The sequence below is a fragment of the Oncorhynchus masou genome, chromosome 27 (genome assembly GCF_036934945.1).
Source record: "Oncorhynchus masou masou isolate Uvic2021 chromosome 27, UVic_Omas_1.1, whole genome shotgun sequence".
Taxonomy (NCBI): domain Eukaryota; kingdom Metazoa; phylum Chordata; class Actinopteri; order Salmoniformes; family Salmonidae; genus Oncorhynchus; species Oncorhynchus masou.
Genome location: NC_088238.1, coordinates 17,922,059 through 17,940,602, shown reverse-complemented (window position 1 = coordinate 17,940,602; position 18,544 = coordinate 17,922,059). Strand labels below are relative to the sequence as shown.

The 18,544-nt window shown below is 48.6% G+C and overlaps 1 protein-coding gene across 1 annotated transcript in view; it reads right to left on the bottom strand.

The window, feature by feature from the left end:
• LOC135515701 (staphylococcal nuclease domain-containing protein 1-like) overlaps positions 1-18,544 on the bottom strand; it is a 434,912-nt gene that overhangs the window by 237,705 nt on the left and 178,663 nt on the right. Inside the window, 1 exon segment of the mRNA XM_064939384.1 lies at positions 4,436-4,545. Coding sequence (XP_064795456.1) covers positions 4,436-4,545 — 110 coding nt within the window.

Genomic DNA, 18,544 nt, shown 5'->3' with positions numbered 1-18,544 from the left:
AAGTCATTTTATATATTTTTTTTCTTGTGTATTTTGCAATTTGCCTCACGACTCCTGCATATTTTGTTGACTACAAACTTTCTCTACCCAACCGTGGGACAGACTGTTTGTTCCCACACTAGGGACTCTATTGGTTACACAGACTTTTGGCCTCACATCCTATTCTAACCACCTCTCGCTGGCTTTGTATTCATATTACCTGATGAAATTGCTGTACAATATGATCTTGTTACCATCTGATGCACATTCAAATGTCAGCTCAGGCAGAGCTCTCCCTGTACTATGCCGTGCCTTGATGTACATGTACACCCCGGCCCACCTACTGTTGCTAGCCGCAATTCTGACTTGTGCTCTGATTTCTGGTCTCGTAAAAGCCTGGGTTTTCTGCACGTTAACACTAGAAGCGTATTACCTAAAAAAGATCAATTGAAAGTGTGGGTTCACAACTCCAATCCAGATGCGTTGTTCATTACTGAGACGTGGTTAAGGAAGAGTGTTTTGAACACTGGTGTTAACCTTTCTGGTTATAACCTTTTTTGGTAAGACAGATCTTTTGGGGTCAAGCTCCTGAAACTTGACCCCCAAAAAAAACATCTGGGTGAGATGGTTTAGACCCTTTCTTCTTTAAGATAGCTGCCCCTATCATCACCAAGCCTATATCCAACCGTTTTAACCCGTCTCTCCTTTCTGGGGAGGTTCCATTGCTTGGAAGGCAGCCACGGTTCATCCTTTATTTAAAGGGGAGATCAAGCTGATCCTAACTGTTACAGGCCTCTTTCTATTTTGCCCTGTTTATAAAAGTGTTGGGAAAACATGTTAATAATCAACTGGCTGGCTTTCTTGATGTCTATAGTATTCTCTCTTGATGTCTATAGTATTCTCTCTTGATGTCTATAGTATTCTCTCTGGTATGCAATCTGGTTTCTGCTCAGGTTATGGATGTGTCACTGCAACCATAAAGGTCCTCAATGTCACCATTGCCCTTGATTCGAAGCAATATTGTGCTGCTATTTTTATTGACTTGGCCAAAACTTTTGATACAGTAACCATTTAATTTGCGTGGGCCAGCTAAGGAGTATTGGTGTCTCTGAGGGGTCTTTGGCCTGGTTTGCTAACTACCTTTCTCAAAGAGTGCAGTTTATAAAGTCAGAACATCTGCTGTCTCAGCCACTGCCTGTCACAAAGGGAGTACCCCAAGGCTCAATCCTAGGCCCCACGCTCTTTTCAATTTACATCAACATAGCTCAGGCAGTAGGAAGCTCTCTCATCCATTTATATGCAGATGATACAGTCTTATACTCAGAAGAATACCCCTCAGAAGAATACCCCACAGGTGTGATTACTACCTCTGAGGGTTTAGAGCTTCAGGTAGTCACCTCATACAAGTACTTGGGAGTATGGCTAGACGGTGCACTGTCCTTCTCTCAGCACATATCAAATATGCAGGCTAAAGATAAATCTAGACTTGGTTTCCTCTATCGTAATCGCTCCTCTTTCACCCTAGCTGCCAAACTAACCCTGATTCAAATGAGCATCCTACTAGATAACGGAGACATCATTTATAGATCGGCAGGTAAGGGTGCTCTCGAGCGGCTAGATGTTCTTTACCATTCAGCCATCAGATTCGCCATGCATGCTCCTTATAGGACACATCACTGCACTCTATACTCCTCTTTAAACTGGGCATCTCTGTATACCTGTCGCAAGACCCACTGGTAGATGCTTATTTATAAAACCCTGTTAGGCCTCACTCCCCCCTATCTGAGATATCTACTGCAGTCCTCATCCTCCACGTACAGCACCTGTTCTGCCAGTCACATTCTGTTAAAGGTCCCCATAGCACACACATCCATGGGTTGCTCCTCTTTTCAGTTCGCTGCAGCTAGCAATTGGAACGAGCTGCAACAAACACTCAAACTGGACAGTTTTATCTCAATCTCTTCATTCAAAGCTTCAATCATGGACACTCTTACTGACAGTTGTGGCTGCTTTGTGTGATGTATTGTTGTCTCTACCGCCCTGTTATGTTGTCTTAGGTCTCTCTTTATGTAGTGTTGTGTCGCTCTTGTTGTAATGTGTGTTTTGTCCTACATTTATATTGTATTTATTTATTTGAAAAAGTTATTCCAGGCCCCCGTAGGAGGCCTTTTGGTAGGCCGTCATTGTAAATAAGATTTTGTTTAAATAAAGTATACATTTAAAAAATAAAAAGTTGATTTTTTAAGTCGCTTTGAATAAAAGCTAAATGGCATATATTACTTATTATCATATTGTGTTGAGTATAATATTGTGTGTATGTTTGTGTGCGTGTTATGTATGTGTGGGTGTTATGCATGTGTGTGTGTATGCATGTGTGTATGCATGTGTGGGTGTATGTGTGGGTGTATATGTATGTATATCCCTGTCAGCCAGAGCGGTCTGAGTCCGACTGTGCCCCCATCACTAATACTCCTGCTAACCTCAATTCCACTTCCAAAGCTTTCAGTTGGGAATGTAGTGCAGCAATCTGGCTAGCTCAGCTCATCCTACACAGGCTAGCCTTCTAGCTCCACACCAGCCAAAACATTTGGCCTCAAAGCCACATTTCCATGACAATTAGAGGGGCTCAAAGGCGCATGGGATAAGCATGCCCCCGCAGAGCCCTTCAACAGGGTCCAATGGAGAGGAGAGTTACAGTTGGCTAGCTGTCCTTGGATTCCAGTAGGCTAGCTGTCCTTGGAGCTAGCTCCAGTTAATTCAGCAGCTTTCTGTTTAACATGTCAAAAGACGTTTGGATCTAGGATCAGCTTACCCGTGCCAAATTATACCCTTAATTATTAGTGGGGAGATACAACTGTTTGTAAAAGGGAGTATCTGGAGAGAGGGTGCGACAAGGCCACATTTGCCAGAGAGTATGAAAGGGGTTGGGAAGTCGGCCAATGAAAGGTTTTGGGTTTGGGGCATAACAGGGTGGTTTTGAGGAGGCTAAATGATCGCCTGTCCTCCCCATCTCCCCTTCTTTCTGCTCTACCATTATTCAACTGAGACGTTCTATGGATTTGGTCAATTGATGGAGTGGAGGACCGAATCATCTCTCCACGGACCGTCAGAAAAGGATGTATGGCAGAAGGACATGAGGGGAGGGAAGACTAGGCCTCGGTTCACAGTTAACAGAAACAACTCCTATCATCAATTTAGAATGCATTCACCAAGGGAAACTAGGCACCAGAGTTCCATAGATGAACCTAAATGGAGGTCAAACATGATCCAAAATTGTTGACCTTCCACGCAACCCAAGAGGGTGCGTTCATAAATTCACTCTGGTTATCAACTCCGATTTCAGAGCACTCGTCCGAGTGTGCTAAAGTGCAGAATAACTGATGAATTTACAAACGTTCAACACCCGTTGAATATGACCGGTGTCAGTAAACGTCGGCAAAAAAAGCATAATTAAATTGCTGCCAGCAGCACAGTTAGTCACCAACTCTAAATAACATGAACACATGAACATGAAAACAGCCAAACCAGCTCTACGACAGTGAGTAAAATGGTCAGAGTGAGGTGTTCTCTCATTTGTGTCCAGAAGTATCTAGCAAGCTAGCCAATGTTAGCTTGGATGCTTGACTGCTGTTGTGAGGTCAGAACGCTCGGATCAACCCTTCGTCCAGTGTGGTCTCTGAACCCTCAGAGAAAGACATGTTCTGAATATGCGAAGGAACAATCTGACAACGCTCTGAATTTACGAATGCCCAGACCACACTCTGAGCACACTCTAGCACTGCAATGTGAATTTACGAATGCCCAGACCACACTCTGAGCACACTCTGGCACTGCAATGTGAATTTACGAATGCCCAGACCACACTCTGAGCACACTCTGGCACTGCAATGTGAATTTACGAATGCCCAGACCACACTCTAGCACTGTAATGTGAATTTACGAATGCCCAGACCACACTCTAGCACTGTAATGTGAATTTACGAATGCCCAGACCACACTCTAGCACTGTAATGTGAATTTACGAATGCCCAGACCACCCTCTAGCACTGTAATGTGAATTTACAAATGCCCAGACCACACTCTAGCACTGTAATGTGAATTACGAATGCCCAGACCACACTCTGAGCACACTCTAGCACTGTAATGTGAATTACGAATGCCCAGACCACACTCTGAGCACACTCTGGCACTGCAATGTGAATTTACGAATGCCCAGACCACACTCTGCCACTGCAATGTGAATTTACGAATGCCCAGACCACACTCTAGCACTGTAATGTGAATTTACGAACACACCGAGAGTCATCAAAAACCACACTAAAGAAAGCCAGGAGACAAAATGAAACTGGAGGTCGAATGTGATCCAATATGTCCGACCGCAAAACCAGCCAAACATGCAGTTGCAAGTAAAACCTGAAATCAAAGAAATTGGAGCCAAAATGAATGTTGCGCTTACCTCTCTCTGTAGTACCAGCTCCTTGGTGAAGGCCATGGCCTCGTCGCTGAAGGGCTCAGCCACCTGCATGCCGCCGGGCATGTTCCTGGAGCCGCGCGGACACTCGATACCTGGCCAATGAGAAACACAGAACAAGTGTCAGCAAAACAGCCAATAAAAATAACTACGAGGTTAGGCAACATTTAGACCAGTTAGAATGTTCCGGTCCAACAAGTTGAAGTTGCCCCTAACAACTGATACATGAGTCAAAATCTGATGTTTATTTCAACCCCGTAACGGCCCAGCTTTAGGACAGTTACGATACAACGATGCCACCATGACAGGTGAAGTGGCACTAGAGATTAGTGGAGCTGAGCATTATTGTGGCAGCTAAATGGATAATTGGTAATCGCTGGTCAATCCTAAGCGTTTTCCCCCTCAGTGGTCATGTTGGGTTAACAGTTAACATCCTCTAAATTGCTGTGCTTCAATGACGGCAGCTTCATCCTTTGTTTGGCCGTCCCCTGGCGCTGACCTTGCTATTCATGACTATTAACTGCAGTGGGTCTTTTCACTGGGTAGTGGATTAAAAGAACAGCCTGGGGGAGGATGGGAGGGTTGGAGGGCAGGAGGGCTATAGGGGGCTTGTTATAGGAAAGCTGTGAGGCGATGCATGCTTATCTCTTGCACTCAGAGTTGGCTGAGCGTGTGTGTTTGAAAGAGAATGTGTGTGTTTGAAAAGTTAATGTGTGAGCAAGTAGGGGTGGTGTGGTGAGGGGCAGTGTGGTGAGGCGAGGGGCAGCGTGTGAGGCGAGGGGGCAGCGCGGTGAGGCGAGGGGCAGTGCGGTGTGGCGAGGGGCAGCGCGGTGAGGCGAGGGGCAGAGAGGAGGCGAGGGGCGGTGAGGTGAGGGGCAGTGCGGTGAGGCGAGGGGCAGAGTGGAGGCGAGGGGCGGTGAGGTGAGGGGCAGTGCGGTGAGGCGAGGGGCAGCGTGTGAGGCGAGGGGCGGTGAGGGGCAGCGCGGTGAGGCGAGGGGCGGTGAGGGGCAGCGCGGTGAGGCGAGGCGCGGTGAGGCGAGGGGCGGTGCGGGGCAGCGCAGCGCGGTGAGGCGAGGGGCAGCGAGGAGGCGAGGGGCAGAGAGGAGGCGAGGGGCAGAGAGGAGGCGAGGGCGTTGAAGGGGGCAGCGCGGTGAGGCGAGGGGCGACGCGGTGAGACGAGGGGCAGCGCGGTGAGGCGAGGGGCGATGCGGTGAGGGGCAGCGCGGTGAGTCGAGGGGGAGGAGAGGAGGCGAGGGGCGGTGAGGCGAGGGGCGGAGAGGAGGCGAGGGCAGCGCGTGAGGCGAGGGGGCAGCGCGTGGGCAGAGGGGCAGCGCGTGAGGCAGAGGGGCAGCGCGTGAGGGGCAGAGGGGCAGCGAGGGGCAGCGCGTGAGGCGAGGGGCAGCGCGTGAGGCGAGGGGCAGCGCGTGAGGCGAGGGGCAGCGCGTGAGGCGAGGGGCAGCGCGTGAGGCGAGGGGCAGCGCGGAGGCGAGGGGCAGCGAGGAGCAGTATGGTGTGGCGAGTGAGGCGATGGTGGCAGCGAGGTGAGGAGCAGTATGGTGGCAGCGCGGTGAGGAGCAGTAGGCGCGGGTGAGGAGCAGTGGTGTGGCGAGGGGTGGTGCGGTGGGGCGAGGGGCAGTGTGGGTGAGGCAAGGGGCGGTGAGGGGCAGAGCGGTGAGGCAGGGGGGGGTGAGGGGCAGTGTGGTGAGGGGTGGGGGCAGGTGCGGGGCAGTGTGGTGTGGTGGGGTGGGGTGAGGGGCAGCGAGGAGGCGGTGTGGTGTTGAGATGTGGTGTGCGCTAGGCGTGAGGCTAGCTCTGTGTGCTGAGCAGTGAGGTGTGGTGTGTTCAGGCTAGACTGTATGCTGAGTAGTGAGATGTGGTGTGTGCTAGGCTAGACTGTATGCTGAGTAGTGAGATGTGGTGTGTGCTAGGCTAGCCTCTTACATCTATGGGGGCGCTATTTCATTTTTGGATGAAAAACGTTCGTTTTAAACAAGATATTTTGTCACAAAAAGATGCTCGACTATGCATATAATTGATAGCATTCGCGAGTGTCCAGAAATACAAGATATTCTCTGTGTGCCCTAGAACGTGAGGAGGCAAAACCAAGATGATGGTCCAGGAAATGACAAGGATTTTTGAGGCTCTGTTTTCCATTGTCTCCTTATATGGCTGTGAATGAGGAGGAATATGGTGTCGTTTCCCCAAGGTGTCTGCAGCATTGTGACGTATTTGTAGGCAGATCATTGGAAGATTGACCATAAGAGACCACATTTACCAGGTGTCCGCCCGGTGTCCTGAAATTGGTGCAAAAGTCACCTGCCAGTATTTTTCCATGGGATACAGAGAGGAAAGCAAGCTTCCAGAACTGCATATCAATGAAGAGATATGTGAAAAAACACCTTGAGGATTGATTCCAAACAACGTTTGCCATGTTTCGGTGATATTATGTGGTTAATCCGGAAAAAGTTTTACGTTGTAGGTGACTGAATTTTCGGTTCGTTTCGGTAGCCAGACGCAATGTGAGGGGCAGTTCTCCTACACACAGACGCTGGAAAAACTGCGCATTTGGTATGTAACTGGAGTCTCCTCATTGAAAACATCAGGCTCTTCAAAGGTAAATGATTTTATTTATTTGGTTATCTGGTTTTTGTGAAAATGTTGGGTGAAATGCTACTCAAAATGCTATGCTAGCTTTGCATACTCTTACACAAATTAGTCAATTTCTATGGTTCAGTGCATATTTTGAAAATCTGAGATGACAGTGTTGTTAAGAAAAGGGTGAGGGGCATTTTCATTTTATTTGCGATTTTCAGAAATGTGGTTGGTTATGCTAATGAGCCTGAGGCTTTAGTCACAAACCCGGATCCGGAATGGGGAGTTTCAAGAAGCTAGACTGTATGCTGAGTAGTGAGATGAGGTGTGTGCTAGGTTAGACTCTGTATGCTGAGTGGTGAGGTGTGTGCTAGGCTAGACTATGCTGAGTGGTGAGGTGTGGTGTGCGCTAGGCTAGGCTAGACTGTATGCTGAGTTGTGGTGTGTGCTAGGTTAGACTGTATGCTGAGTGGTGAGGTGTGTGCTAGGCTAGACTGTATGCTGAGTGGTGAGGTGTGGTGTGCTAGGCTAGACTGTATGCTGAGTAGTGAGATGTGGTGTGTTCTAGGCTAGACTGTATGCTGAGTGGTGAGGTGTGGTGTGTGCTAGGTTAGACTGTATGCTGAGTGGTGAGGTGTGTGCTAGGCTAGACTGTATGCTGAGTGGTGAGGTGTGGTGTGCGCTACGCTAGGTTAGGCTCTGTATGCTGAGTGGTGAGATGTGTGCTAGGCTAGGTTAGACTGTATGCTGAGTGGTGAGGTGTGGTGTGTGCTTGGTTAGACTGTATACTGAGTGGTGAGGTGTGGTGTGTGCTTGGTTAGACTGTATGCTGAGTGGTGAGGTGTGTGCTAGGTTAGACTGTATGCTGAGTGGTGAGGTGTGTGCTAGGTTAGATTATGCTGAGTGGTGAGGTGTGCGCTAGGCTAGGCTCTGTATGCTGAGTGGAGAGATGTGGTGTGGCATGTGCTCGGCTAGACTGTATATGCTGTGTGGTGAGGTGTGTGCTAGGCTAGACTGTATGCTGAGTGTGTGGCTAGGTTAGTCTGTATGCTGAGGTGTGCTTGGTTAGACTGTATGCTGAGTGGTGAGGTGTGTGCTAGGTTAGACTGTATGCTGAGTGGTGAGGTGTGTGCTAGGTTAGATTATGCTGAGTGGTGAGGTGTGTGCTAGGCTAGACTGTATGCTGAGTGTTGAGGTGTGTGCTAGGCTAGACTGTATGCTGAGTGGTGAGGTGTGGTGTGCGCTAGGCTAGGCTACTCTGTGTATGCTGAGTGGTGTGGTGTGGTGTGCTTGGCTAGGCTACTGTATGCTGAGTGGTGAGGTGTGGTGTGAGCTAGGTTAGACTGTATGCTGAGTGGTGAGGTGTGTGTGAGCTAGGATAGATTATGCTGAGTGGTGAGGTGTGTGCTAGGCTAGACTGTATGCTGAGTGGTGAGGTGTGCGCTAGGCTAGGCTCTGTATGCTGAGTGGAGAGATGTGGTGTGGCATGTGCTCGGCTAGACTGTATATGCTGTGTGGTGTGGCGTGTGCTAGGTTAGACTCTGTATGCTGAGTGGTGAGGTATGTGCTAGGCTAGGTTAGACTCTGTATGCTGAGGTGTGCTAGGCTAGGTTAGATAATGTATGCTGAGTGGGGAGGTATGTGCTAGGCTAGACTCTGTACGCTGTGTGGTGAGGTGTGTGCTAGGCTAGACACTGTATGCTGAGTGGTGAGGTGTGTGCTAGGTTAGACTCTGTATGCTGAGTGGTGAGGTGTGGTGTGCGCTAGGCTAGGCTACGCTGTAAGCTGAGTGGTGAGGTGTGGTGTGAGCTAGGCTAGGCTACTCTCTGTATGCCGGGTGGTGAGGTGTGGGGTGCGCTAGGCTAGACTCTGTATGCTGAGTGGTGAGGTGTGGGGTGTGCTAGGCTAGACTGTATGCTGAGTGGTGAGGTGTGTGCTAGGCTAGACTCTGTATGCTGAGGTGTGTGCTAGGCTAGACTCTGTATTCTGAGTGCAGGGCCGATGCAGCTACTGTAGCTGGCGCTTGGCTAGGAACCTTTGATGTCTGGGATGATGCCTTCAGTGGAAAGCAACTTGAGCTTCAATCGAGACGCCACCTCTTTGTCTTCTCCTCGCGTCAGGACTTCAAACACACACACACACTGCACCATGCTCACTGAGGAGTGAGCATGGTGCAGGGCTCTTCAACAAGCAAACAGCATTCCTCCTCTGTGGATGTTGACAAGTACCCTCATATCTACGTAAACTAAGTCAACTTTGCAAACTACACACAAGCAAATCATACACACTCAACACCCATGAAAACTCCATCACACATTCACTCATTGTATCCCTCTATCCAATGCATGCAGCATCTCTCTCTCACACACACACACACACCTCCCGCTATCCTCTCTCCACCCTGTTGCATTGATTAATGTAAACTCAAGAGTTTGTTGGTTCTGCTGGGCGCTACACCCAACAACATTGTGCTAACAAAGCAACATCAGCCTCCTGTCCAAAAAGTCTCAGTCATCTTCTAGTAATCTGGGAGACTCCCGCCAATCCTGATTGATCTTTATGCTAACCACATCCGACATGATTGGACGAGAGAAGAGAGAGGGGAAAAGGTGGACCGGGGGTCAAGTTTGTGATGATTGGGTCCTCATTTTGACACTGACTGACTAACCAGCGCACACACACACACACACCCACACACATTTCATAGCAATGCTGTGTTAGCAAAACTTCCCACACACAAGGACACACTGACAATTCTCATCTCACCCCTCCTCTAACAAAACAAAAACATGTTTTCTGTTGAAACCGCGGCATGGCGAGAGCCACAGAGGATGAAGACTCAATTACCTCTTAATAGCCAGTAAATAGTCTCTAGATTAGCATTTAAATTGCCCAGTGTGCGTTCCGCCCCGGCTCCAAGGAGGAAGGGAAAAGTCATTTCAGTCCAGCAGCATCTCCAGTATTTTTAGACATGTTTTGGCCTGGGATTGACCGAGTGAGTGGCTGGCAAGTATTGTATAAGACCGAGAGAGGGGTAGAGAAAGCCAAGCTTAAAGTAAACTGCTTTCACTAAGGGATGTCCTTCTCTCTAGGACAGAGGGTGTGGATGGGAGAGACACAGGGGCACCATAGGGACAATAAAAATCCTGGATCTGCGTTTTTCAATGTGGATCAAATCCAAACTAACACAACTGTTTCAATTAAACGTATCAACTAATCACCAAGTATTTGATTAGCTGAGGCAGGTGGAAGTGCTGGGCTACCCTATGGGGCCAGACCCTTTACCCAGCCCCCGTATGGACACACACACAAACAGCTCTGCTCAGTAGTGCTGGCTAGCCACGCGCATAAGATGTAATGTTTTAAAATCGGTGATCCCGGTGAGCGATGCGCTGGATGAAATACGGCCCATCCCCGTCTCCTCTGCCCAATCCTCCCTCACACAAACGTACAGTCATTTACACACACACTTTCTCAAAGAGACACACCCAGGTGCCCTGGAATAGCTGCTCTACAAATCACCTGTGGCCAGAGCATATGTGCTACTGAGCACTGTGGTTCAGACAGCTCCATGTTTTATGCAAGCAGACAACTTCACTCCTGTGATGAAAACACTCAGACAATCTCTCTCCCTCTTTCTCTATCATTCCCTCTCTCACTCCCTTCCCTTATAAATCTTTAATTCCCTCCCATCTTTTAATCACTTTCTCCATCTCTCCTTCCTTTCAATCACTTGTTCCCTCCCCTCTTCCTCCCCCTACATCCCTCTACTTCCCCCTCCCTCGACATCCCTCTACTTCCCCTCTCTTCCTTCCACCTACAACCCCTTCTCTCCCACTCTTCTTCAATTGCAAGTCACAAACTGAAGTGAGAGGACGGTCAGAGAGGCTTTGAAATTGCATTAGGGCTTTTAAATTTGCCTTTAAATGGGCATTGAGAAAAAGTGAGATTGGATTAGCGAGGAAGAGGAGGCGGGGGTTGCTTTGCTACACATAGCCTATACTTAATATAGCCTACCTGTCGACTTCACGCGACAATGTTGCAAAGAGCAGCAGCTAACTGAAGGGGCTCTGTAGCACCAACCCGATTATTCAACGCCTAGTTTCACATTTTGTTAACTATTTGTCCAAGATATCAATTACATGGGGAAAAAAAAGACTTAGAAACACACAAAAGCAGACACTTTTGACAAAAAAAACACGAAGATGTTGCCTCTACCTGCAGCTGCTAGCAACAAAAATGGTGGAGGAGAACAGCCTGGTGACCCAGTTCTAAAGTAGATTCGCAAAATGAACAAAAATATCGAAGAGAAAATTGCAAAAGGGGGCAAGGATGTGGCTGAAATACAACATACAGTGAGCGCACTGAAAACAAAAGTGGACACTCTCCACAACCAAGTTACAAATGCCAAAGAGAGGATATCAACATTGGAGGACAAGAACACTCTGGGATTTGAACTTGCAACCTTTCGGCTCCTAGTCCAACGCTCTAACCACTAGGCTACCCTGCCGTTAACATGACCATTAGGGAAAAACCCAACACGACACTGCGCCCAGGACCAGCCCCACGCGACCCCTGGCCTATCCCAGTGAAATTCTTACCATTCACCGACAGGGAGAAGGTCCGGATCAAAGCAAAATAACTTAGGACTTTTCACTGGAAAGGGACAAAGGTGGAGTTTTCCAAGGAGGTTCAGGACGAGAGAAATGCTTTCATAGAGGTGAGAGACGTGCATGAAATGGGGACTGAAATACTCCTTGCACTAACCTGCAGTGTTCTGGCTTACTGTGATGGCAAAGAAGAGCGTCGCAGACTTTAACGAGTCCAAACAATCTGAGTAGTGTGGTAGGCTATGGAAGATACACATGGCGGCAGTGGTTCATCACGAATGGACTACCATTTTTGTCTAAGCTGATAGGAGAACTTCCTATGTTGTGAATAACATTCTCATTGAGTGTTTATGCATAGAATATTACAGTGTTCTTTGAAAAACAGGTACATGTCTGGGAAGCTTTTACAGCATACATACGTGGAGCAATAATACAATGATCAGTTACTATTCAGAAACAAGATGAACAGAAAATTGATAAACTTGAAACAGAGCTCAAAACGCTGGAGGGGGAATATTGGTCCAAACCGAACAACATTTCTCTGGTAAACTTGACGAAAACCAAATACGGGCTAAAAATCCCCTGTACAGGTTGAAGCAGAGATGGTATGAATCAGGGGAAAAGGCAGGAAAACCGTTGGCCAGTCAATGGAAATCTAGAGAAACAGATCGGCAAATAGGTGGAATCAGAAGAAAGACAGGCAAGCTGATTACCAATCAAAGAAACAATATAATTTGAGACTTCTATCAGGAACGTTCTACTTCAGACAGTCCTTTAGAAATGCACAAAGCAGAGGCATTCTTTCAGAATTTGAACCTTCCTAAACTAAAAGAGGAAGACAGGAACTGGATCGACCGTCCAATTACAAAAGGTTTGCAGAGCAGCAAAGTCCATAAATATTGAAAACATTGAACACATCGATTGACACAGGTGAGCTCCCACCTTCTATAAGTGATGCAGCAAACATCCTAATCACCAAAAAGGGAAAGGATCCCCATGAGTGAGGGAGCTACCTTCCAATTTCCTTAATATATTGTGATGGAAAATAGTTTACAAAACTTCTGGCTATGAGGGTGAACCATATCATTAAGAAAATCATAAATCCAGACCAGGTAGGATTAGTGAAAGGCAGAACTTCATCTGACAATCTATTGCATGTCATCTGGAAGGCAAAATATCTGGATACTTCAGTGGCAGCTTTATCCCTGGATGCAGAGAAAGCCTTTGATAGGGTGGGCTGGGACGACCTGCATTATACTATAAATACATTTGGATATGGCTTTCAGAATATTATTAAACTTCTGTACAACGACCCCAAATCCATAGTAGTCACTGACGGACTACGATCATCTCCATTTTCAGTAGGACGAGGCACGAAACAAGGTGACTGTCTCTCGCCCCTCCTATTTATTATAACATTAGAACCATTAGCCGAAGCCATTAGGCTGCATCAGTCAATAAAAGGGGATAATATAGAAGGTAGAGAGAATAAACCACTGCTTTATGCAGACGACATATTACTAATAATGTCAGGCTCCCAACATATGGCCTTAACTGGACTAAATAAATGCATTTGAGACATCAGGCTATAAAGTCAACTGGACCAAATCTGAAGTAATGCCACTACCAAAACATTGTCTGAGAAATGACTTCCTCAGCTGGAGGTTTCAATGGGTCCTTAAAAAAATAGTACCAGGGGATCACTTTAAATACGGGTCTAGAGAAGATGATTTCTGAAAACCTTGACCCACTACTGAATAAAATTTCAAGTCCAGTGTAAGAGCTGGGATCAGCTACAAATCTTATTACGGTGTAGGATACGGGTTATAAAGATGGCCATTAGCATGTTACCACTGTCCATACCTGTCTATACCTTTATATCCAGAAGGAAAGTGATTACAGAGTTTGTTTGGGCCGGGAAAAGGGCCAGGATGGAACGAGAGAGATTACAGGAAACGACTGACAAGGGAAGATTAAAGCTCCCCGACATGCAATTATATCAAGAAGCCTTTGTAGCTGCCCAAATAGGCTCTCTTTACAGAGAACTCTAAAGAGACCAATTTGGGTGGACATGGAGGAAGAAGTTAATGCCCCATTCGGAACATCAAATTATTTGAGCTAACAAAACGTGTGACTGCAGAATCCAATAATGTCCATACAAAAAAAATATGTGGAGTCAGATACATGAGAGACATCTTCACCTTTCCTGACAAACTCTGCTTCGTTATGGAACAACCTGACATTGAAAACAGGGGGACACATGGTTTTCTGGAAAGGTTGGTATAGAAAGGGGAAAAAGAACATTTGGTTGTCTATATCAAGAAAACTTGTTCACCTCTTTTGAATAACTACGGTCCAAGTATAATTTACAGAAACAAGGCTTTTGGAGGCTTAGAGATTGTATGTTTAAGGTAGGACAGAGTAACAACAAATCCCCTGTACATTCGATAAGTGTTAAGATAGAAATCCTTTTCAAATGACTTTTGGAGCGGAGGAATGGAATATAATAGTATAACAGATGCTCCTCCCTATGAGAGATGCCCGGTCCAAACTGATTCAAAGTGTTCAATAGGATTTATAGGACTCATCTGAGGATTAACAGAATAGGTTTGATAGAATCCAGTCTATGCTGGAGATGTCAGTCAACTACAGGTGACATGAAAGCAGGAAGCACCAGTGACTAGATCAAAAACAAAGTGGACAGATGAAGCAGATGCTAAGCTACAGGACTGTTTGCTGGCACAGACTAGAATATGTTCCGGGATTCCTCCAACGGCATTGAGGAGTACACCGCGTCAGTCATTGGCTTCATCAATAAGTGCATCCATGATGTCGTCCCTATAGTGACCGTACGCACATACCCCAACATGTTTAAACTGGCTAAAAGTTGCTCTAGCCACAGCCAAAAGAGTCATAAGAGTCATATAAGGAATGGTACATAGCCTTGGCAGAAACAGCTTTATATGAAATATTCATTTTATAAAATGAATGGTAAACTCGATAACTCTGGGGACATTCTGTCTCCGAGATAACAATCTGTAAAGGCCTGATAGACTGGTCGGGGTACGGCCTTTTCTTCCGTTATAATAGTGAAATATGATAAGGTTTTGTCCCATCTTTACTAGTTTTTATTTGTATTTTCTACCTTTATTTAACTAGGCAAGTCAGTTAAGAACAAATTCTTATTTTCAATGACGGCCTAGGAACAGTGGGTTAACTGCCTATTCAGGGGCAGAACGACAGATTTGTACCTTGTCAGCTTGGGGGTTTGAACTTGCAACCTTCCGGTTACTAGTCCAACACTAACCACTCGGCTACCCTGCCGCCCCAGGGTAGCTGTACTGTGCCGGTACACTCATTCAAATGAGTGGCTGGGTGTGTCCGGGCTTTTGATTGGTACTGTATATTAATCTATGACAAGTTATTGTTTAGTGCCAAATGTAATTCTGCATTGTTATATCATAAAAGGACAAAAACTGATTACAAAAAATATATATATAACCTACCGGTCAACAGCCTGAAAATACATACATTTCATCAAAAGTTCAATTTAATGAATTGACTATAAAAACACATGTGGGTGGCAGGTCAGAGCTTGTGTCAATTTCTTCCCATTGCTACTTAATTTCACTCAGGAATTGAATTCATTGAACTTGTAGATAGTTGGCGAATCCACTTTTTCTCTCCATCTCTCTCGGTCTCTATATTTCCCCCTGCTTCTCTCCTTCCTTCCTTCCCTCTCTCTTCACCCTCTCCTTTCTTCCCTCCTGTCAGTTCCCTGTTGTATGGCACCCAGTGGTTGAGGAATGGGTGTTGTGAGGCACAGCGGGTGAGGATGGTATGGCACGGACCTAAGAGCTGGGAGGCTGGTATGGCACGAAGCTAAGAGCTGGGAGGCATGTATGGCACAAAGCTAGGAGGCTGGTATGGAACGGAGCTGGGAGGCTGGTATGGAACGGAGCTGGGAGGCGGGTATGGCGCGGAGCTGGGAGGCGGGTATGGCGCGGAGCTGGGAGGCGGGTATGGCGCGGAGCTGGGAGGCTGGTATGGCACGGAGCTGGGAGGCGGGTATGGCTGGGAGGCGGGTATGGCGCGGAGCTGGGAGGCGGGTATGGCGCGGAGCTGGGAGGCGGGTATGGCGCGGGTATGGCGCGGACTGGGAGGCTGGGAGGCGGGTATGGCACGGAACGGAGCTGGGAGCTAATGGCGAGCTGGGAGGAGGCTGGTATGGCACGGAGCTGGGAGGCGGGTATGGCACGGACCTGGGTATGGCACGGAGCTGGGAGGCGGGTATGGCTGGGAGGCGGGTATGGCACGGAGCTGGGAGGCTGGTATGGCACGGAAGGCTAACGGGAGCTGGGAGGCTGGTATGGCACGGAGCTAGGAGGGAACGGGTGGGAGGCTGGTATGGGAGGCTGGTATGGCACAAAGCTAAGAGCTGGGAGGCTGGTATGGCACAAAGCTAGGAGGCATGTATGGCATGGAGCTAGGAGGCTGGGAGGCGGGTATGGCACGGAGCTGGGAGGCGGGTATGGCACGGAACTAAGAGCTGGGAGGCTGGTATGGCACGGAACTAAGAGCTGGGAGGCTGGTATGGCACGGAACTAAGAGCTGGGAGGCTGGTATGGCACGGAACTAAGAGCTGGGAGGCTGGTATGGCACGGAACTAAGAGCTGGGAGGCTGGTATGGCACGAAGCTAAGAGCTGGGAGGCTGGTATGGTACAAAGCTAGGAGGCATGTATGGCACGGAGCTGGGAGGCATGTATGGCATGGAACTAAGAGCTGGGAGGCTGGTATGGCACGGCACTAAGAGCTGGGAAGCTGGTATGGCACGAAGCTAAGAGCTGGGAGGCATGTATGGTACAAAGCCTAGCTTTGTATGGCACGAAGCTAGGAGCTGGGAGGCTGGTATGGCGTGGAGCTGGGAGGAATGAGTCTGGTATAACAGAGCTGAGAGGGCTGAGGCTGGTATAACATGGAGTTGGGAGAGGTGAGGCTGGTATGAGCTGGGAGAGGTGAGGCTGGTATGAGCTGGGAGAGGTGAGGCTGGTATGAGCTGGGAGAGGTGAGGCTGGTATGGACATGGGAGCTGGTATGACATGGAGCTGGGAGGGTGAGGCTGGTATAACATGGAGCTGGGAGAGGTGAGGCTGGTATGACATGGAGCTGGGAGAGGTGAGGCTGGTATGACATGGAGCTGGGAGAGGTGAGGCTGGTATGACATGGAGCTGGGAGAGCTGGGAGAAATGAGGCTGGTATAACATGGAGCTGGGAGAGGTGAGGCTGGTATGAGCATGGAGCTGGGAGAGGTGAGGCTGGTATGACATGGAGCTGGGAGAGGGTGAGGCTGGTATGACATGGAGCTGGGAGAGGGTGAGGCTGGTATAACATGGAGCTGGGAGTTGGGAGGTGAGGCTGGTATGACATGGAGCTGGGAGAGGTGAGGCTGGTATGACATGGAGCTGGGAGAGGTGAGGCTGGTATGACATGGAGCTGGGAGAGGTGAGGCTGGTATGACATGGAGCTGGGAGAGGTGAGGCTGGTATGACATGGAGCTGGGAGAGGTGAGGCTGGTATGACATGGAGCTGGGAGAGGTGAGGCTGGTATGACATGGAGCTGGGAGAGGTGAGGCTGGTATGACATGGAGCTGGGAGAGGTGAGGCTGGTATAACATGGAGCTGGGAGAGGTGAGGCTGGTATGACATGGAGCTGGGAGAGGTGAGGCTGGTATAACATGGAGCTGGGAGAGGTGAGGCTGGTATAACATGGAGCTGGGAGAGGTGAGGCTGGTATAACATGGAGCTGGGAGAGGTGAGGCTGGTATGACATGGAGCTGGGAGAGGTGAGGCTGGTATGACATGGAGCTGGGAGAGGTGAGGCTGGTATAACATGGAGCTGGGAGAGGTGAGGCTGGTATGACATGGAGCTGGGAGAGGTGAGGCTGGTATGACATGGAGCTGGGAGAGGTGAGGCTGGTATGACATGGAGCTGGGAGAGGTGAGGCTGGTATAACATGGAGCTGGGAGAGGTGAGGCTGGTATAACATGGAGCTGGGAGAGGTGAGGCTGGTATGACATGGAGCTGGGAGAGGTGAGGCTGGTATGACATGGAGCTGGGAGAGGTGAGGCTGGTATGACATGGAGCTGGGAGAGGTGAGGCTGGTATGACATGGAGCTGGGAGAGGTGAGGCTGGTATGACATGGAGCTGGGAGAGGTGAGGCTGGTATGACATGGAGCTGGGAGAGGTGAGGCTGGTATGACATGGAGCTGGGAGAGGTGAGGCTGGTATGACATGGAGCTGGGAGAGGTGAGGCTGGTATAACATGGAGCTGGGAGAGGTGAGGCTGGTATAACATGGAGCTGGGAGAGGTGAGGCTGGTATAACATGGAGCTGGGAGAGGTGAGGCTGGTATAACATGGAGCTGGGAGAGGTGAGGCTGGTATGACATGGAGCTGGGAGAGGTGAGGCTGGTATGACATGGAGCTGGGAGAGGTGAGGCTGGTATAACATGGAGCTGGGAGAGGTGAGGCTGGTATAACATGGAGCTGGGAAGGCTGAGCGCGGCGGGGGGGTAAATGCACCACACGGAGCCGCTTCCCGCTGGACGAGTCATCCCTCCTCCCTCTCCATGCTCCTCAGATCTCTCATCTAGGGATCATTACTCTAGACCAAGGATGGTTACCTATGATGGGGATGAAGGCCACAAAAAATCATGAGGGGCCGGAGTGGTTTGCAGGTCTGTTTTCCCACACATGCAGTCAGAGACTGGTGTAGCCTTTTGAGGGCCCTAAAAATGTTTTTTTTTTAGTCGACTCCCTATAGACAGCAGAGAGCAAAAATGTACGTTTTAGAGTTAATTTCCTGCCATTCTACACATTTTGCCATGAGG